Raw genomic sequence first — 21443 nt, 5'->3', positions numbered from 1 at the left:
CCAGACATTATATTCTTGGTTGGCAATTTTATTCTTTTAGTACTTTGAACATATTATTCCACTCCCTTCTAATCTGCAAAGATTCTACTGAGAAACCTCCTAATAGTCTCACGGTGATTCTCTTATCTGTGACGTCTCTCTGAGTTTGACTTTGTTTAGATTCCACATATAAGTGGTACCATGCAGTATTTATTTTTCTCTGGTTTGTTTCACCTAGCATAATGCCCTCAAGGTCCATCCATGCCATTGCAAGTGGTAGAATTTCTTTCTTTCTCCTGGCTCTGATTAATATTTGTGTGTGTGTATAGCACTGCTTCTTTATCCATTCATCTGTCCATGGACACTTATGTTGTTTTCATCCCTTGGCTATTGTAAATAGTGCTCCCATGCACATTGAAGTGATGTGTCTTTTCTAATGAGTGTTTTTGAGGTTTTGGGGATATATGCCGAGGAGTGAAATTTCTGGGCCATATGGTAGACATATTTTTAATTTTTGAGGAACTGCCATACTGGTTTTCATAGTGGCTGCATCAATTTACATTCCTACCAACAGTGTGGGAGAGTTCTCTTTTCTCCACATTCTCACTAACACTTGTCATCGCTTGTCCTTTTGATAATAGCCATCCTAACAGGTGTGAGGTAGTATTTCACACCCTCTCCAGCATGTATCATTTGTAGATTTTCGATGATGGGTATTCTGACCAGTGTGAGGTGGTCCCTCATTATGGTTTTGGTTTGCATTTCCCTGATGATTAGTGATGTTGAGCAGCTTTCTCCGGTTGGTCATTTGTATGTTTTCTTTGCGAAAATGGCTGTTCAGTTCTTCTGCCCATTTTTAATCAGATCGTTTGGCCTTTTTGGGGGGGGTTAAGTTGTATGAGTTCTTTATATACTTTGAATATAGCCCCTTATCAGATAAAATGACTTGAGAATACCTTCTATTCCATAGACTGCCATGCATTTTATTGATGGTTTCCTTTGTGTGTGCAAAGTCTTTGTAGTTTGATATAGTCCCAGTTGTCTATTTTTTCCTTTGTTGGTTGTGCATTTTGTGAGTACTAGGGGCTTCAGTCTCTCCTTTGTTTTTTTTTTCCCTCTCTCTGTCTCTTTGAGTTTGCTAAGAATTCCTTCATAAACAGAGTCTGTGTCTTGCAGCTCGCTCAGCTGTAATCTACTGTTATTATACTGGAGCCATGGTGATGGGGAGTGAAGTGTAGTGGGGGGGATGCATTCTATAATGTTATGAATAAGTTTCACTTATGTAGTGGACCAGTGTCCCTGAGCTTTAATCTTTAGAAGCGTTTCTTAGAATTCTTTTCTTCCTCTCACATATGACAGGAAGATGAGCAAGGGCTGGGGTTCCCATTGTGGCTCAGTGGGATTAGAACTCGACATAGTGTCCATGAGGACGTGGGTTCAATCCCTGGGCTCACTCAGTGGGTTAAGGATCCAGCGTTGCTGTGAGCTGTGGTGTAGGTCACAGATGCGGCTTGGATCCTATGTTACTGTGGCTGTGGTGTAGGCCGGTAGCTGCAGCTTGGATTCGACCCCTAGCCTGGGAACCTCCATATGCTGCAGGTGTGGCTGTAAAAAGAGACAAAAAAAAAAAGAGAGAGAGCGCGAGGAAGGGCTGGAACTGGCCTCTCACCCCTTTGCCAGGTCAGATAAAGCTCTGGCAACATAGTTTCTCTTGGAGAGCAATCCTTTGTTAGAATGTTCTGGGAGCATTTCAAAATGGTTACTTTTCTCTCCACTTCCCCCAAACACAAGGGAGTTTTTCTTTGATCTTCTCCATGAGAACCTGCTTGGGTTCCTGGATGCAAACCCCACAAGTGTTGGGCTCGGCAAGACTAGGGTCCTGGGAGTTTTTAACCATTAAGCCAGTCCACTCTCAGACTCTTGCAATACCATTCGAGTGGTCCTACCAGTTACTGACTCCAGTGGCTTCTCCTCAGGGAAGCTGATCTCAGTTCTAATTCTTTGTCTTTGACTGTCTTTCTAGATTTTGAGGTGGTCGTTTTCCCAGTGATCTCAAGTCTTAGTGGACCTAAAAAAAGTCATTGATTTTCAGTTTGTTCAGTGGTTTTTCGTGTTTTGAGGATGGTAATGATGACTTCTAAACTCTTTGGATGTTAGAGCTGAAACCAGATGTCCTTTAATGATTAAAAAAAATTTTTTTTTCTTTCGTGTTTGCTTTGAGACTTTCCATATATATCTTAACTTGTCCGAATCTACTATGTATTTACAGTAGCTTAATTCTAGTGAGATATAAAAATGTTAGTCCTAGTCTACCTCTATTTCCACTGCCCTTTTTGTGCTACTGTTGTTATACATGCTGTATGTTTAAAACCCAATAATACATTGCTTTAATTATTATTACTATCCTTTTTGGACTGTTAATGAAGCTGAGGGAAGAAAGGAAAGTGAGGATACATTTATAGCATTTGCTATATTAACACTCTTATTTACCCTTGTTTAGCTTTATTTTTTCCTTTGAATTTGAGTTACTTTCTGCTATCATATACTTATTTCAGTAGAGCTTTGCTTCCACCCACCTGTGTTGTGCTGTTGTCGTAAAATTGATTATATTTCTATATGTTAGAGGCCTAACAGTATAGTTCCATAATATTGCTGTATACGATTTTTAATTTCAGTTAAAACAGGAACTCTGGGTCTCTGCTACAGTTTTTCATAGTTACATGATTACCTTTACCAGTGCTCTATGTTTTTATATGTGGATTTTGAATTTACATCTGGATTTACTTGATATTACCCTGGAGCTTTAGTATTTCTTGTAAGGTGAGTCTTCTGGCAAAGAATTCTCTGTTTTTTGTTTCTATTGGAATGTTTTCTTTCATTCCTCCATTTTTGAAAGATAGTTTGAATATGTATATATAATTTTTGGTTGGCAGTTTACTTTCATTACTTTGAGTGTGTTATCTCATTGCCTTTGGCCACCATTAATTCTGATGAGAAATTAACTGTTAATCTTATCCAGGCTCCCTAGCCCGTGGTGAATTGCTTTTCTCTTGGTCTTTTCAAGATTTTGTCTTTGGGAGTTTCCGTCGTGGTGCAGCAGGAACGAATCTGACGAGGAACCATGAGGTTGTGGGTTCGATCCCTGGCCTCACTCAGTGGGTTAAGGATTCCGAATTGTGGTGAGCTGTGGTATAGATCGCAGACAAGGCTCAGATCTGGTGTTGCTGTGGCTGTGGCTGTGGCGTAGGCCAGCAGCTGTAGCTCCAATAAGACCCCTAGCCTGGGAACAGCCATATGCCACAGGTGTGGCCCTAAAAGGACAAAAAAAAAAAAAGAAAGAAAAAAAAAGATTTTGTCTTTGTCTCTCATCATCTTTAGTATAATTTGTCTGTACATGGATCTCTTGAACTGATCCAGCTTGGAATTCATTGAGCATCTTGGATGTGTAGATTAATGTTTTATTCAAGTTTCAGAAGCCATTATTTTTTCAAATATGTATTTTTTCTTCATTCTGTCTTTCCTCTCCTTTTGGTACTCTCAGCACACATTACTCTGAGGCTCTGTTTACTTTTCTTTATTCGTTTTTTCCCTTTGTTTTCTCAGATTCCATTATGTCCATCAATCTATCTTAAGTTCACTGATTCTTCTACCAGTTCAGATTTACCATTGAGCACCTCTAGTGAACTTAAAAATTTTAGTAATTGGACTTTTTAACTCCAGAATTTCCATATGGTCCTTTATCATATTCTCTTTTTACTGATATTATGTGTTTGATGAGACGTTGTCATCATAGCTTCCTTTACTAGGCATGGTTTCCTTTTGTTCTTTGAAAACATTTATAGTGATGACTTTGAAGTTTTTGTTAATTTTGACATTTTGTCACACTCATGGGCAATTTCTGTTGTCTCTTTCCTCCCCTGGTGTATGGGCCACACATCTCATTTCTTTGTGTATCACATAATTTTTCATTGAAAACTAGATACTGATGCAATTTTAGGTTTAGCAACTCTGGATACTGATTCCCTTTCTCTCTCTGGGTTTTGTTTTTGTTGTTCTTTGCTTATTTGTTTGTTCAGTAGCTTGAGACTATTTTAGTCAAGTCTACTTCCTCCATACTGGGCAACCTCTAAAGTCACTCTTCAGAGGGCACAGCCTCAGTCGTGCACACAGCCACCATGAAATGACAGTGGTTTTAGAAAGACTCTTTTTGATTGTGTCTCTACCTGATTTCTCTGTGAAGCTGTCTGTCTCCCTTTAGTATCATACCCAGCAGTTAGGCTCCACTCATTTCCAGATGATTGCACTTTTTTTTTTTTTGGTAATTCCTTGGAGCATAAATTTCTCTGCCATCTGATCCAATTAAGTTGAGGCAGGGATAGTTTTTTTATTGTATAGTTGATTTTCAATATTGTGTTAGTTACAGGTATACAGCAAAGTGGTTCAATTATATATATATATGTATATATATATATATTCAGGTTATTTTCCAACATAGTTTATTAGAAGATATTGAATATAATTCCCTGTGCTCTATAGTAAATCATTGTTGTTTATCTATTTCATATAGAGTGGTGTGTATATCTGTTAATCCCAAACTCTTAATTTATCCATTCACCTACCTTTTCCCTTTGGTAACTCTAAGTTTATTTCCTATGTCTGGGAGTCTGTTTCTGTTTTGTAAATAAGTTAATTTATTTTATTTTTTGGTTTCCACATGTAAATGATACCATATAATGCTTCTCCATCAGACTTAATTCACTCAGTATAATAATCTCTAAGTCCATCCATGTTGCTGGAAATGGCAATATTTCATTCTTGTTTATGGCCGCTGAGTAGTATTCTGTCACATATATGTACCACATCTTCTTTATCCATTCTTCTGTTGATGGACAATTTTTTGTTCTTCTTAGGGCTACACCCTCGGCATATGGAGGTTCCCAGGCTAGGGGTCTAATCAGAGCTACAGCTTCCAGCCTATGCCACGGCCACAGCAATGCCAGATCCAAGCCACATCTGTGACCTACCCCACAGCTCACGCCAACGCCAGATCCTTAACCCACCGATCGAGGCCAGGGATTGAACCTGCAAGCTCATGGTTGCTAGTCTGATTCATTTCTGCTGCGCCACAACGGGAACTCCTGTCGATGGACATTTAGATTGCTTCCATGTCTTGGCTATTGTGAATAGTGCTGCTATGAACATTGGGGTGCATGTATCTTTTCAAATTAGATTTTTTGTCTTTTCTGGATATATGCCCAGGAGTGGGATTGCTGGATTATATAGTAACTCTATTTTTAGCGTTGTAAGGAACCCCTATACTCTTTTCCATAGTTGACCGCATCGGCTTACCTTCCCACTGACACTGCAGGAGGGTTCCCTTTTCTCCTCACCCTCTCCAGCACTTATTGTTTGTACACCTTTTAACAATGGTCAATCTGACTGGTGTGATGTTATATCTCAGTGCGGTTCTGATTTGCATTTCTCTAATAAGTACCAATGTTGAGTGTCTTTTCATGTGCCCATTTGGCCATCTGTATGTCTTCTTTGGAGAAATGTCTGTTTAAGTCTTTTGCCCATTTTTTGATCTTGAGCTGTACAAGCCGTTTACGCATTTTAGAAATCGAGCCCTTGTTGGTCGCATCATTTGCAAGTATTTTCCCCCAGTCTGTAGGTTGTCTCTTCATTTTGCTGCGCAAAAATTCTAAGTTTGATTAGGTCTCTTTTGTTATTTTTGCTTTTGTTTCTGTTGCCTTGGAGACGGACCTAAGGAAAACTTTGGTACGATTTATATCAGAGACTGTGTTGTCTATGTTCTCTTCCAGGAGCTGTATGAGGTCTTGTCGTCTTTTTAAGTCTTTAAGCCATTCTGAATTTATTTTCGTGTGTGGTGTGAGTGTTCTCACTTCACTGATTTATGTGCCGCCGTCCAGCTTTCCCAGCACCGCTGGCTGAAGAGACTGTCTTGGCGCCCTTGTATATTCTTGCCTCCTTTGTCAAAGGCGAATTGACCGTGAGTGTGTGGGCTTATTCCTGGGCTCTCTATTCTAGGGGCAGTTTTTTGAGACCAGTCTTTGAGGGGTGTTCTGGCCCTTCTCAGCACTTCCTCGCTGTCTCTTTCCCAGGTTCTTTCTGGCCACCTAGCTGGCCTGGGGTGTAGCTTGTTCTGAATTAAGAGGACCTGTCTCCTCGTATTGCTTACCACCAAACCCTCCACTGTTCTGGCAAGAGCCCTTAGGCTTGAATGTCCCCATGCTGTTTGTCAGCTAAAACCAATCAATTCCTTTGAGGAAAGCTTCGGAGCTCTCGGTTCCTCTCTTCTACCTCTCTCTCCCCCTGGGCCAAATCTCTGAGCCACTACTCTGGGTCTGCGCAGGGCAGGAGCTTCTGGTCTTTCTGTTTACCTCTCCCAGCGCAGAACCTCTGCCCTACAGGTGAGCTGGGCTGAGGGTGACTTGACTCCAGAAGTTTCAGCTGGCCACTCCTAGGGTAGGGCCTTGTCTGTGTGTGTGTGGAGTTGTGGGGGGACAGTGAGTGGAGGAGGAGGAGGAAGCCTCCATTGGATGTGCTGGTGAGACACAGCGTCCTTGCGTTGGGAGCTGAGGGGAGGGGGAGACCCCACGTCTCATCCACAGTAGCCTGGAGTGGAGCTTCTGTCGAGCTGAGCTGGGAAGAGAAGGAGGGAGGGAGACAGCAGGTCAGGCTCAGATACCACAAGCTCTCTCTGTTCTTACTGAGCTTTAGAGTATTTTCTTTTTTTGTCTTTTGTCTTGAGGGCCGCACCTGTAGCATACGGAGGTGCCCAGGCTAGGCGTCGAATTGGAGCTGCAGTCACCGGCCTACACCACAGCCACAGCCACAGCCACGCCAGATCCGAGCTGCGTCTGTGACCTACACCCCGGCTCACGGCAACGCCGGATCCTTAACCCACTGAACGAGGCCAGGGATCGAACCCGCAGCCTCATGGTTCCCAGTCAGATCGTTTCCACTGCACCACAAGGGGAACTCCTAGAATATTTTCTTAAATAAATGTTTTCTTCACTTACCAGATGCCACTGGGACACCTTCTAGAGACTTTAAACTGTAGTTGTATAGGTCCTGGTCGCGTTCCCCTGGGGAACGGGTCCACAGAGCAGCTCAGGCCATCACCCCCTCATGCCGCGCCTCCATCTCAGCCTAAACGTTTTACAGCTTTTATATCTTCTCAGGGGACAGTTCCGCCACGTAGAAGCCACGTTAGCCAGGGTGATTCGCTTAAATTTTAGCCTTCGTTTCCTCACTTGTAAAATGAGGATGAGACCACCCACCTTGCAGGATGGCTGTGAGGAATCCGTGAAATGATGTGTACGAGGTACCCGGCCTCTAGCGAGTGGTAGTTGCCGCTGCTTCCCGTTTCTACGTTATTCATCTTCTACCAGCTACTCACTCTTTGTGAGACAAGAACAAATTATGCAATATTTCAAGCACACAAAGAACAGAGATGAAGTCCACCCACGTACCCACCATTCAGCTTCAGAGACGAACTGTAGCTGCCGTCGGAGTCCTGTGTATACTTTCCAGTGTTTCCTGCTCCTGTTTCCCTCCCCCGAGGGAACCAGAGCCCCTGAACTTGTTTTTGGTACCCCAGGAATGTTTTCATACTTTACCACTTATCGTCACTAAAGAAAAAAAATGCGTGAGGGCCGTTTTTCCTGTGATGGGCATATAAACGTCCTGTGTGGAGACGGGTAAATTTCTCCATACCAGTAAAAAGAGACCCTCGTATGTTAGCTTGCCATTTATACCAGCACACGTTCTTTTTCTTCTGAGCTGAGGACAGCGATTCTGGGTAAACACCAGAAAGATAGTGTACCTCGGCTGGCAGACTTCTGTAGTGGGGTAATTCTGCGTGCTTAAGATGCTACTGACGCTGCATTTACCCATGCTAGGAGTTTCATTGATAAATAACAGTAGAGATTCCTTCAAACATTTTGATTTAAAGTTTGTTACACGGGGAGTTCCCATTGTGACTCAGTGGGTTAAGGACCCAACTTAGTCTCCTTGAGGATGTGGGTTCAATCGCTGGCCTCGCTCAGTGGGTTAAGGATCCCACGTTGCCGTGGCTGTGGTGTAGGCCTGCAGCTGCAGCTCCAGTTCTACCCCTAGCTGGGAACGTCCATATGCAGGTGCAGCCATAAAAAGGAAAAAAAGCTTGATACACAGTTAATTGAAAGATTCTCAACTTGGGGGGGAGTTACTATACTCTGTTGGCTTGATTTTGGCTAGTGATTTTTAAAACGTATTTATTTATTTATTTTGTCTTTTTAGGGCCACATCCACGGCATATGGAGGTTCCCAGAATAGGGCTCCAATCGGAGCTGTAGCTGCCAGCCTATGCCACAGCCATAGCAATGTCAGATCCGAGCTGCATCTGTGACCTACACCACAGCTCACAGCAACGCTAGACCCTTAACTCACTGAATGAGGCCAGGGATGGAACCTGTGTCCTCATGAATGCTAGTCTGATTCGTTTCTGCTGAGCCACGACAGGAACTCCTTAGAGGCTTTTTTTAAGATTGAAATGTAGTTATTTACAGTGTCTCAAGTGTACAGAAAAGTGATTCAGCAAAATGATTCAAATATATAAAAAAATATATTTATAAATAACTATATATACATATATAATATATAAATACTTAGATTTATTACATATTTATTATTATATACAATTATCACTATTTTATGTAATATATATTGTATATTTAATATTTATTTTATATATTTTAAATCGCTATTTAAAATATGTAAGATACATTTTCATATATAAAATATAGATTTATATATAAATACACAACATAAATTATATAAATATTTACCTATATAGAAAAAGGATAAATATATATATTTACATTTTTATTTTCAGATTCTTTTCCCATATAGGTTATTGCAGAATACTGAGTATAGTTCCCTATGCTATACAGTAGGGACTTGTTGTTTATTTATTTCATGCACAGTTAGTGATTTTTCTTTGAGAATTTTATAATATCCCTTGAAAGGATGGAAGACTCACCGGAGTCCCATAGAACTGACTTTTTATCCTAGTGGTTTATTTGCATGCAAGGAATGGAAATTAAATTAAAATACTTGGAGTCATCCTCAGAGGTGCTTCTGGTATAATCTCAGCTATTTTCTATGTATCTTTTGGTAGTTTATGCTCATATCTTAGAGGCAAAGCATAGGTGAATGACATTTGCATAAAGTTCAGATTACAACTCTGTTTTATATGAAGGTTTCAGCTGAAATAGAGACATCGGTGGACTTGTGCTAAAGCTGTAGATGCTTAGCAGCAGGAAAACCACTGAGAGTCAGAGCGGGCCAGTCAGGTGAACGTTTCTACTTCGGCCTGCAGGTGGCAGTATCGCACCAGACATGCCGGCGATGCTTGGCAATGAGACCACGCGCAGCCCTGAAACCGTATGATTGTGCGCGTTGGTGCCTTGTGAAAAATGCAGTCACACATTATTTGAATTTGGAGCTAGAAGCAGCCCCCCACCTTGCTATGTTCCCCACATTTACATATATTTGAATGAGTGCCCCAGTCCTTTGCGCGCTCCGGGGCGAGGTCTTTTGGGATTTCCCCTCTCTGTCCCCTTCTGCTTTGCTACTACTGTAGCTGTTTCTTCCTGGGAGGAACCTCACCCGTACAGAAATACCCACTTCTGTCCCGTGCTTCGGTGTGGCATCCCTTCTTTTCACCAGGGCGAGGGACGGGAGTGAAAAGACAGAGCCGGGAGAGGAGGAGAGAGCCCCCAGACAGGTCTAGCGCAGGCCCTCGCTGCCGCTGGATCGCAGTGGCCACCGCAGACACCACGTGTGCTTTGCCTCTTGGTAGGTTTAGTCTCGCTCTGGTCTCCATTGTTGTCCGCCATGAAGGCTCTGAGAAAAATCGAGAGCTGTGGCCTTGCTTCCCGGACAAAGAGCCCGGGAATAATTCTGAGACTGGGTTCTGCTCTGGCCTTGAGGAGCCAGGGAGAGACGCGAGACTGATCACAAGCAAAAAGTGGTCGCGACACAAGAGAAGCAGGCAGCCGAGTCTCTGGGACTGGCTCAGTGAAAAAAGGGATAATAGAGACCCACCCAACCCGGCTCCCCCACCCCCCACCCCAGTGATTCCCGCGAAAGGCTGGTGGGGAGAGTAAGGCAAAGAAGGGGGAAACAGCTGACCCTTTTCTAGCTGCTCTAGGTAGAGTTTTCATCGTTTAGAATAGAAATCTGTGCAGAGATGCTACAGAAACAGTGTTATGTGAGATGGGTCAGCCCCGTAGGGTTATTATTATTTTTGGTTTTATTGAGGTCGAGTTGATTTACAAGGTTGTGGTCATTTCTGCTGTACGACAAAGCCATTCAGTTATACTTGTACGTACAACCGTTCTCTTTCAGATTCCTTTTCCACTCGCATCACACATACAGAACGCCTTAAGCTTGGAAGGCATTTTAAGCAGGCTGTAGAAAAATTAAAAGCTGCATTTTATTTTTTTAAATTTTTTGGCTTTATAATGCTCTTTATTTTTTTCATTATAGCTGGTTTACAAAAGCTGCATTTTAAAGACAGGTTGTGTTTTGGTATAATGATGCACGTTTGTGTATTATATTTGTGTATAACAATGTTAATGTACGCATTAAATTTATTCGGCTAAGTAAAATGTGTCTTTTAGGATCTATTTATCCTAATGGGCAGTGGCTTTGTAAGACAGATTTCTTTTTTTTGGTTGCACTAGTAAAAAATGTTATTTTTTTCCCCCAATAGCCAGGGTTTTCTTCTGAGACAGTGATCTCGTGTTATATGGAAAACATTTAAAAATTTCTTTTGTAACATCCAACAAGCCTAGAAGGTAGAGAGCTGCAGGGAAAGGAATAAAGTGCACATTAGCATTTGCTTTTAATTGTCACCCTTGTGTCAATTAGAGTAGAGCATTGAAAATGCGGGCAGTCATTTAGTCATGGAAAGGAAAAATAAGACTTGTTTTACCAAATTGAAAAGAAATTAGGAAAGTGATTTTCTCAAAATTACGTTTCTACTCAAATGCACTCTCCAACTTCAAGTTATTTTCCTAATTATATTTTATATGTGGTGATTTTTTTTTAAGTCTAAGCCAAATCTGACCCTGAGGCAGACTAACCTAGCTGTTCCCCTAGTCACTTACGGTAGCCACTCTTTCTTTTTCTTTTTAAAAAATTTTTGTTGTTGTTGTTGCTATTTCTTGGGCCACTCCCGCGGCATACGGAGGTTCCCAGGCTAGGGGTTGAATCGGAGCTGTAGCCACCGGCCTACGCCAGAGCCACAGCAACTCGGGATCCGAGCTGCGTCTGCAACCTACACCACAGCTCACGGCAACGCCGGATCGTTAACCCACTGAGCAAGGGCAGGGACCGAACCCGCAACCTCATGGTTCCTAGTCAGATTCGTTAACCACTGCGCCACGACGGGAACTCCTTTTTTTAAAATTTTGATTGGAGTATAGTTGACTTACAACACTGTGTTAATTTCAAGTATTCAGCAAAAGCGAATTAAGTCTACATGATAACTAATATACATACATCTATATATACCTCTTTTTAAAGTGATTTTTATTTTTTCATTACAGTTGGTTTACTATGCGTACATCTTTTTTAGATTTTTTTCCCCATTATAGGTTATTACAAGATATTGAATGTAGTTCCCTGTGCTATACAGTAGGTCCTTGTTTATTTTATACGTAGTGGTTTGCATCTGTTAATCCCAAACTCCTAATTTATCCCTTCCCAGCCCTTTCCCCCTTGGTAACCAAGTTTGTGAGTCTATTACTGGTTTGCTTGTTTGTGTGTTTGTTTTTTGGCCACACCCTTGGCATTTGAGAGTTCCCACACCAGGGATTGAACTCGAGCCACAGCAGTGACCCGAGTCACTGCAGTGACAATGCTGGAAACTTAACCTGCTGAGCCACATGGGAACTCCTATTTCTGTTTTGTACATACGTTCATTTGTATCCTTTTTTTAGATTCCAAATATACGTGATATAATACGGTATTTGTCTTTCTCCATCTGACTTACTTCACCTAGTTTGATCCAAAGCACTATTTCTTATAGAAGTTCTCCCAATATTTAAGCTTTGAAATTTGAGTAGGAAGTAGGTTTTATCTCTGATTTACAGATGAGTCAGCTGAGGTTGGTAACTGAGCCAGGGTCACCAAATGTGTTTGATGATTTCAAATCAAGGGTACTTCCCTCCCCTCACCTGCTTCTGGAGCAAGACTGCAGAAACCGATAAAACAGTCAGCATTGATTGCTACACGTCTCACTCAGGTGAGATCTAGCTTCCGAGAAGGTGGCCATTCCTGGCCCCCTTTCCCTCTGGCATCCCTGTGATTCTGCGTGACTCAAGTTCCGGTACAATAGCCGAAACGCCATCCTTTTCTCTCTTGCTCACAAAAGCCCAAGGAGAGGGAGTTCCCCTTGTGGCTCAGTGCGTTAAGAACCCGACTAGTATCCCTGAGGTTGTGGGTTCGATCCCTGGCCATGCTCAGTGGGTTAAGGATCCGGCATTGCCGTGAGCTGCAGCGTAGGTCGAAGTCGCTGCTCACTCTGGTGTTGCTGTGGCTGTGGTCTAGGCCAGCAGCTGCAGCTCTGACTTGCCCTCTACCCTGGGAACTTCCACATGCTTCGGGTGCGGCCCTCAAAGGAAAAAAAAAAAAGCCCAAGGAGAGGGAGAGTGTCTTTAGTGGGGGTAACCTGCACACCACCCCATCTCCAACCCACCTAGAATGTTACCACTGCTAGCAAGTTTCTATGAACACAATTTACGGCCACAGGCCACAGTTGGGACCTGTTGCGTAAGATGTAGTCCGGGGAGCGTATGTACGTGGCTTGGTGGTCGAGGGTTCCTATGGGAGGGTGATAAGATTGGTGGGGCCCGTGAGAGTCTAAAGAGACTGGATCTTGCAGGCAACTGGAAGTTCTTGAGTAGGAAAGCAACAGGATTAAAGTGGTGGTTCAGAAGCCAGGAGGTCTGTGGGGCCGTTGCAGTGGGATGAGATGCAGAAAGGATATAGCTATAGATGCGCTACAGATGGGGTGAGATGAAGACCTGAACTGAGTCAGTGGTAGTGGGAACGGAGAGGAAGCAACAGAAACAAGAAGGCTTGTGACGGATTGGATAGACGTGCGTGCGCAAGCAAGGAGGGAGAGGGGTCAAGTCATAAGGCAACCTTACCGCTTTAATTCCACTTTGCATGAGCGTAAAGGAAAATGATCTCGCAGCCCCAGGGCTCGTTATCCCATTGGTGGAAAGGAGACATTCCAGAGGGTTCTGAGGGGCAGAGAAAACCCAAGCTTAGACTTGGACATTTGCAGGACGTGCCTCTTAAGATGTGAATACAGTCTTTTTCGGGGGGGGGGGCGGCGCACGGGTGGCACTGTTTTCAGATCCCAGGTGAAGTGCCTTTGTGGTTAGTCACGCAAACATGCTGCTCTCAGAATAGGACTAGATTCTGGAGCATCATAAGGGGGTGTCCGGGGGGAAGGGAGCAGTTGGTGAGTAGTAACTCTTGGCATCTCGCTGGCCATGTTTGAAGTGACTAAGAAAAGATTTTTGTCAAACCTGACATCGAGGTCATCTGATAGATGTGACGCTCCATGCCTCTGGGTGCAGGCCTCTTAAGGGCAGGGATTTTTGTTTTCTTCACGGTGGTATCTCCAGCAGAGAACACAGCTCCTCACTTCGTTCATGCTCTGTAAACAATCGTTGGATGCAGAAATGAGGCCAGGGGTGTGTGGTGTGTGTGTCTCCCTACGTGCCAGACACCACCATGGCCCAGTGCTGCGTGCAGGGCTGATTGAACTGCGTTGGAATGCATCGCACAGCATGTGGGCTGGTGATACAGGACCTATTTGCTTTTATATTCTGTGAAATGCAGTACAAATAATGTTCAGTGGCTAACGCTTTACATGGGATCCTAAGCAGTAACAACACGATATCTGTTCTTCCGCTAGTGATGATCTGGAACGATTTATGGAAAATCAAGGTGCATCCAGCCCAGGTATCCTCATTCTAACAACGAGCCTCAGCAAACCGTTCATGCGCCTGGAAAAGTATGTTACTCTCTTGCAAGAGCTGGAACGGCACATGGAGGTAAGAGGAGGCGCGCTGTTTAAAGCTTGCGTACGAAGGATGGGCCTCCACTCTACAGGAAACAGCAGTCCGCCTCCCGACTAGCTTGGCGAGGAGTTCAGAGCAGGCCTTGGTTTCAAATTGTACTGGCCGCAGCCTGCTGTCTTCCTGAGCTTTTCATTTTCCTCTTTATGTGGCAAAATAAGAAGGGGGCATTCTTTTTCTTTTTTCCCTCTGGAGATTTTGTTTTACTTTTATTTTTTCCAGCTCTCTTGAGGTATGATTGACCAGTAAAAATCAGATACACTTAGGTCGGACAACGTGACTCTTTTTAAGGTGTACAGTGCAGTGGTTTCATATGTGTACCATCGTGAGATGATGGCGTCAGTCATGCTAATTAATTAGCACATCCATCAGCTCACGTGCTTACCCTTTGTTTTTACGGTGAGAACATTTCTACGCTTTTAGCGACTTTGGAGTATACAGTACAGCGGTATGAATGAGAATCATGCTGCACCGCCAGAACTTCACGTCTAACTGAAAGCCAGCCATCTTTTACTGTTAAATCGTCAGACCATGCTCACGGAGTTCCCGTCGTGGTACGGCGGAAACGAATCTGACGAGGAACCATGAGGTTGCGGGTTCGATCCCTGGCCTCGCTCCGTGGGTTAAGCATCTGGCGTTGCCCTGAGCTGTGCTGTAGGTCGCAGATGAGGCTCAGGTCTAGCGTAGCTGGGCTGTGGTGGAGGCCGGCAGTTGGACCTCCAGTTGGACCCCTAGCCTGGGAACCTCCATGTGCCGAGGTTGCGGCCCTACACAGGACAAAAGACAAAAATCAATAAATCAATAAATCAATATTCAGTCCATTCTCCCCCCCGCCCCCGTCTCCTCGCAGCCCCGGTCCTGCTGCTTTTCTGCAGTCTCTGCTGGCTTGTTGGCCTAGGTTTTCTTCGGCCCTCTCACCTGTAGATGGTGGCTCTACAGAGAGATCTTCCGCCGAAACATCTTCTGTTGCTTTGCTCCGTGAACCAGCTTTCTTGCGGGGGATAAAACAGAGCAAAAGAGCATCAGCAAATGTAAAGGACATTTTCATCATAGACAAGAGTGTTTCTCCCTAGAGCACTGCGCTCCGTCCGATTTCTGACTCCGAATTATGATGGAAGATTCTAGTAGTTCCTTGAAAATGAATGAACGGCTTCAACTGTTTCTCCCTTTAGGCCTCCAGACAGCTGCGTCAAAGCCCCCTGACGTTTTGTTCCTGAGCTTATAGTCTCCTTGCAACAGCCAGGAACCCAGCTGTCACCTTTTCTAAATATGCAGATGGTCACCGAGGCCTGCTAATCGAACATTTTGGCATCGAGCGCCCGGCCGTCTTATTAAAAGCCAATTAATGAGGGTGGCTGCTGGAGCCGTTCCTGTGCAATGGAGCTTGGGGGGGTGGGGGTGGAGGTGTGGGTGGGGAAGGAGGGCCCGCTGGGTGAGGCCGCCTTTACCCTACTTGTTCTTCCTGTGTCTGGGGAAAGGTTTTGAGGTTTCAAGGGGTTTGATTATCTTTAAAGAAAAAGGTTGCACGCTGCCGGTCTTGTCAGCATTTGTAAGGATCGAAGGCGTGTACTCTGAGTGAAACCACATTCTCAGGTTATTTGACCTGCCGGAAAGCTGGAGGCAGTGGGGGCTCGTGAGTAAACGCTGTCGGAATGAAATTTCGGTTAGGGCCCGGGAAGGCGTTGCCCTCTGGATGGCTTTCCAAAAGCTAAACCAGTTCGCTCAACCGTTTGAGGTTTGCCCCTCCTTTTTGGTGATCACAAAAATCCAGAAACTAGGGGCCTCAGGTTCTGTAACCGCTCGGGGCTGAAATAGGAGCATACACTTCGCTTGCGGGGGGGTAGGGGGGGGTGCTCCTACTCCTCAGATCCCCGGCCTGGGCCGTCCTCCTTCGAGCCCCTTTCCACTCCCCCCGCCACGTGCGGCTGGTCCCCAGCCTCGGGCCTCTGGCGGGTTCCCTCCCTCAGATAACACACACCCTTAGTTGGCCATCTGATGACACACCTTAGCCAGCTTTCTGGCCAATGAGCATGGCTGCTGGCTCTTGCTGGGGGCGAACTTGAACTTCTCCATCATCGGTTGATTTGAGGAAGGATCAATTTAACTACAGAGGAACACAAGCTTTCTTTTCCTTAAGCAATGCTGTTCTTGGCTTGGGTCAGACCCCTAATCTACTCAGCTCTGTATTTTATCACCCAAGGCTGGTTGAACAGCAGACTCTGTCTTCGCCTGACTCCAGCTGAATGCCAAAGGTTAGCTCTGCATCTCCCCCAGGAAGCTTGACTGGCCCTTCATAAACAGTTATGGAGCTATGGATCCCTCAAAGCTGGTTTTGAACCTGTTCGCTTGTCGGGGTTGTGAGCACCATGGAATTGCAGGCCAAACATAATAAGCTTGCTGAAGAAGGGGCACATGGTATGAAGCTTGGAATTTTTTCCCATCTGCCGTGTGGAATCTGCTTTAAAAAAAAAAAAAAATGGAGGCATTTTAAGAAATGAGAGTGGATTGATTTTTCTCTACCCATCACTCTGTTTCTACAATTCCCTACCTCTTGTCATTTACTAACAAGAGGACCTAATGATGCCCCCCAAATAATTATTATTTATTATCTACAGTATAACAGCAAAAAGGGAAATGGGAACTCTTGCCTAATAACTATACCTAGGATGTTATTACCAAATATATAAAGGGTTCCCAGACTGGGTCACCTTGCCGTACGATAGAAAATTGACAGAGCATTGTAAACTAGCTATAACGGAAAAAAAAATCATTATATTAAAAAAAAAGGAAAAAGAAAAAAAAAGTGTTCCCAGCTGCCTTAATTTCTTCATCACTTAATCATTATAGATGCTGCGATTCCAAATGCTCAAATTCTGTTCTATTTTTTAATCTTGAAATGAGCACATAATGAAATGGACTTTTTTTCCTTTTGGGGTACAGTTCTATGACTTTTTAACAAGTGTGTAGATTCGAGTTACCACTGCCACCATTGCGATATAGAACAGTTACATCGTCCCTCAAAATGTCCTCTTTCTATCTCTTTGCAGCCTCACCCTCCTCCTACCCCTAACCCCTGGCAACTGCTGATCTGTTCTCCTTTAATATTGTTTTAAAATGTATTCCTTTAATAGGATACGCATCCAGATCATCAGGATATTCTGAAAGCAATCATAGCATTCAAAACGCTCATGGTAGGTGATGCTCTAAAATTATAATTCTCCATTTTTTATGCTTTGTTCCTAAAAGAGTGACTTGTGTGTAATGTTTCTTTCCTTCTGCAAAGGTCTTTAGAGTGGAAATAATAAGCTCTAGTGACTGATGGTTTCATTGAATGTTGTCTTCCAAACATCATGCTCACCTGTGAAAGGTTGCCAGGCTGAGGGTATAAAGCAGTCACATTCGAAGTGTCTGCCACATTAAGCATGGCTGTGTAGGTGGGGGGTTTCCTTTTGTCTCTTTGTCTTTACCCCCGTGTTGCTCACCCTATGTCTGTGCAACTCGCCCTTCACTGATTGGCATCAATACTGGATTCATCTACTTGTGCCCGAAGGTGTGAGTCTGTTCTTTGCAAATGAAAAAGGAATCCTTTATCATATCTGAAAGGAAAAAACCCTACTAAAATACAATTGCTTTATATAGACTGCTATCAGAGATCCCTTAATCTTATATCTTGAACACGATGGCTAATGTCCTCTGGAACCCACCGGTGCAAAACCGCTTGGTGGCATTTTAGGAGGAAAGGAAACGTTATCTGAGGTGGGTGATTGAGTGGAGGTTCCTTCTAGACGTGTCTGCAGCATTCCAAGTGACGGGGATGGGTGGTTACTTACTGATTCCGGCCCTAAGATTCTGATGCCACCTTCATCATCACCTTGCTTTTATTGCTGTTGAAAGATCTGTACCTGATGTGGCCACCGTTCAACAGCAATCTGAAGATCAGAATGTAACGTATCAGGTTAAAATTGGTGTTGGAGGTAAACAATAGTTGAAATATTGGCAGTTTTACGTGGTTCAAACTAAGAGGACAGCCCCCTGAAATCCATAGCATTTATCATTGTTTTTCGTGTCCCGTTTCTTTTTTCCTATGTAAACTGACTATAAAATGTCTCTTGAAAAATGATATTTTATTCTAATCCTTTTAAGTGTCGTGAAACTTGCTTTGTTGGTTGTACTTATTCTCGTGCTTCAAAAATATGCGTACAATTAATGTATTTCTTCAGGTTTCCATTTAGCTGAAAGGGGCAGCAGGGATTTTATAGTAAACACACCGCCAAACACGCTGACAGTCAGTTGGAAACAGTAACATGACTAACCATATGCTTATTTTCATATTGAATTTGGCATGAACACTGTTAAATTATTTTAGGATAACTTCACATTTTCTCAAACTCAAGCAGTGATATATATATATATATATATACAGTGCATATTTTCATACATATATAGAGTATTCATACCACACGTATTTTTTTTTCTTGGCTTGTATTTTCAGTTTGTATTTGTGAAATTCAGCTGTATCCCGTTCTCAGTCCTTTTAGGGATAAAAATTAATTTACAATTTTTTCATAGCAATTGACTGCTGATCCCAAAACAAAGTACAGGGCAGTGCTTATGTTTCATTATTAGATCAATAAGGAATTTAATTTTCTCTTTCCGGATAACCCCTGGAGTCATTTTTAAAATTAAGATGTTACTCGGTTTGAAACTGAATATGTGTTAGAAAAATAAAATTGCTTTGTAACTAAAAGCACGCTTTATGCAAAAGTAGACCAGACGGAGCAGGACACCAAGCAGCAGATCTGAAGCTCCGGGTCCTGTTTGATGGAATTCTGCTCCTCTTGCGGGCAGGGAGAGGCAATCCCCGTCTACCGTTTTATCTTGATGTTTTGACAAAATTAGAGGTAGCTCTTCCTTACAAAATGTTTGGGGGCCCAAGGCCGGAGATTTAAGGTAGTGGATCCATCTGACTGTCATGAATGGATCTGGTGATGGGACTCCAGTAGAAAGCTGAGTCCAAAGCTGCATCTTAACTTTAGCCTTGTTTTAGGTCTGTTTCAGAACAATTCCTTATTCCATGGTGTTCCGCTTTGGTTCTGTAGGGGCAGTGCCAAGATCTCAGAAAGAGAAAACAGCTGGAGTTGCAGATACTTTCTGAACCTATTCAGGCCTGGGAAGGAGAGGATATTAAAACCTTGGGAAATGTGATTTTTATGTCACAAGTCATGGTGCAGTATGGAACATGTGAGGTAAGATGCTTCACATCTCAACGCCATGTCCTCCAGCTTTTATAGTTGTCTTCCTTTATTTCTTCCTCCGTCAAGGTCAAATGCTCAAACTCTCATATCGGAAGCTGAGCACCTGTTGTTTGCCCAACCCTCTGCTCCGTGCCATGGGCGGGAGTCAGGAGGAAAACCCAGCCATGATCTCCGCCTTCAAAGAACTCAAAGATGTGTTAAAACACAAGCTGCCGCTAGAAAACAAATCAAAATAGTCAGTGACAGATGGTGCGATCCCAACAATAGATTCCATGGAAGTTGAGAGAAGGGAGAGAGCAAGATAGGACTTGGCGGGCAGGGGGACGGGGAGGGTGATGAAGAGAAAGGGGGGTGGTTTGGGGAGTAGAGCTCATTCTTATCTCAGGAGAGGGCAGGAATGCAGGCACCGAGGAAGCCAGTTTATTAGGAGCAGAGGCAGCATCCTGGGCCGAGTGCAAGAGCAAACCGATTGGCTTAGATGCAGGCAGGTTGTGAAGAACCTCGATGTCCGACGAGAGTAGATCAGATGGAGGCATAGGGACCATGCGAGGCCTGAGTGGTGGAGAAGCACAACGAAGGGGGTGGTTCTGACACTTGGGCTGGAGGGGATGGGGCTAGAGACAGCCAACTGGGTTGGCAAGTGCTCAGTCCCCCCCAGGAAGGTGGTGGTAGGGACAATGAAGCGTAAGGGGCAAATCTGAGGCCTGTATGGGAGGGGGTGAGCTGAAACCTAGAGGAGATGACGAATGTCGTTTTATTTTATTTTTATAATGACATTTCTTTTTTCCATTAGAGCTGAAAAAAGGAGGTTCCCAGGCTAGGGGTCAAATTGGAGCTGTAGCTGCCGGCCTATGGCACAGCCACAGCAATGCAGGATCCAAGCCATGTCTGAGACCTACACCACAGATCATGGCAGCACTGGATCCTTAACCCACTGAGCGAGGCCAGGGATCGAACCCGCCACCTCATGGTTCCTAGTTGGATTTGTTTCCACTGCACCATGACGGGAACTCCAGATAATTTACTGGGTTTTTTGTTTGTTTGTTTTTTGTCTTTTTAGGGCCACGCCCATGGCATATGCAGGTTCCCAGGCTAGGGGTCCAGTCAGAGCTGCAGCTGCCAGCCTACGCCAGAGCCACAGCCACGCGGGATCTGAGCCGCGTCTGCGACCTACACCATGGCTCACGGCCATGCCAGATCCTTAACCCACTGAGCAAGGCCAGGGATCGAACCCGCAACCTCATGGATGCTAGTCGGGTTCATTAACTGCTGAGCCATGATGGGAACTCCGAATGTCGTTTTAGACCTGGTAACTTTCGAGTGACAGTAGGGATCCAGGTGGAGCTCCTTTGTGGGCAGCTGCTGAAGCAGCGTAGAAATGTGGGTGGGTCAGAGTGAGAGACCGAGGTGCAGAGGTCCTGACAGTTGTCCCTTCCTGGGAAGGACGTATCCAGGGAGAAGCACAGAGGCCTGAAGATGGATTATATCTTTGAGGAAGGGGGCGGGGTAGGGGAAGAGGGTTGATTACATCACCTGGGTGATTTATGGGGTGATTTATGGGGTAACTACAACTGCCTTCTCCCTCCCCAAATGTCTTCCTCTGCTCCCTGACAAGTCTCTGTCAGAGATTCATGACTTCGGGTTAATGCGGTTACCAAAGGGGAAAGGGGCGAGAAAGGGGTCCATTAGGAGTTTGAGATGAACAGATACGCACCAGGGTACATCCCAGAGACGCTGCAAAGCCTCAATCTCTTGTAATAACCTGTGATGGAAAAGAGTCTGGAAAAAGCACGGGTGTGTGTTTATGTATAACTGAGTCACTTTGCTGTACACCCGAAAGGGACACAACGTTGTAAATCGAGTATGCCTCGATTAAAAAATTGGGAAAAACATGAACCGTGTCATTTCAAAGGTAGATACCCTGGGGAAGGTTAATGCGGTGAGTCTAACATTCTTTCGTACCTTTGGGATAAGCAGCCTCTTGGGACTCAGTGCACAGGAGTAAAAGAAGCCAAAGCAGAAGATAGAGGAGAACGAGGGG

At 44.1% G+C, this 21443-nt stretch overlaps 1 protein-coding gene across 7 annotated transcripts in view; it reads left to right on the top strand.

Moving 5' to 3' along the window:
• The window catches only part of ARHGEF6 (Rac/Cdc42 guanine nucleotide exchange factor 6), a 113989-nt gene that overhangs the window by 75214 nt on the left and 17332 nt on the right, over window positions 1–21443 (top strand). For all 7 annotated transcript variants that reach the window (XM_047765791.1, XM_047765796.1, XM_047765793.1 and 4 more), the window contains 3 exons: window positions 13985–14123; window positions 17279–17338; window positions 19247–19393. In XM_047765791.1, the coding sequence (XP_047621747.1) occupies window positions 13985–14123; window positions 17279–17338; window positions 19247–19393 (346 nt within the window). The remainder of the gene's footprint in view (window positions 1–13984; window positions 14124–17278; window positions 17339–19246; window positions 19394–21443) is intronic.

Source organism: Phacochoerus africanus, chromosome X, assembly GCF_016906955.1.
Source record: "Phacochoerus africanus isolate WHEZ1 chromosome X, ROS_Pafr_v1, whole genome shotgun sequence".
NCBI lineage: Eukaryota > Metazoa > Chordata > Mammalia > Artiodactyla > Suidae > Phacochoerus > Phacochoerus africanus.
This window is presented reverse-complemented; position numbering and strand designations above follow the sequence as displayed.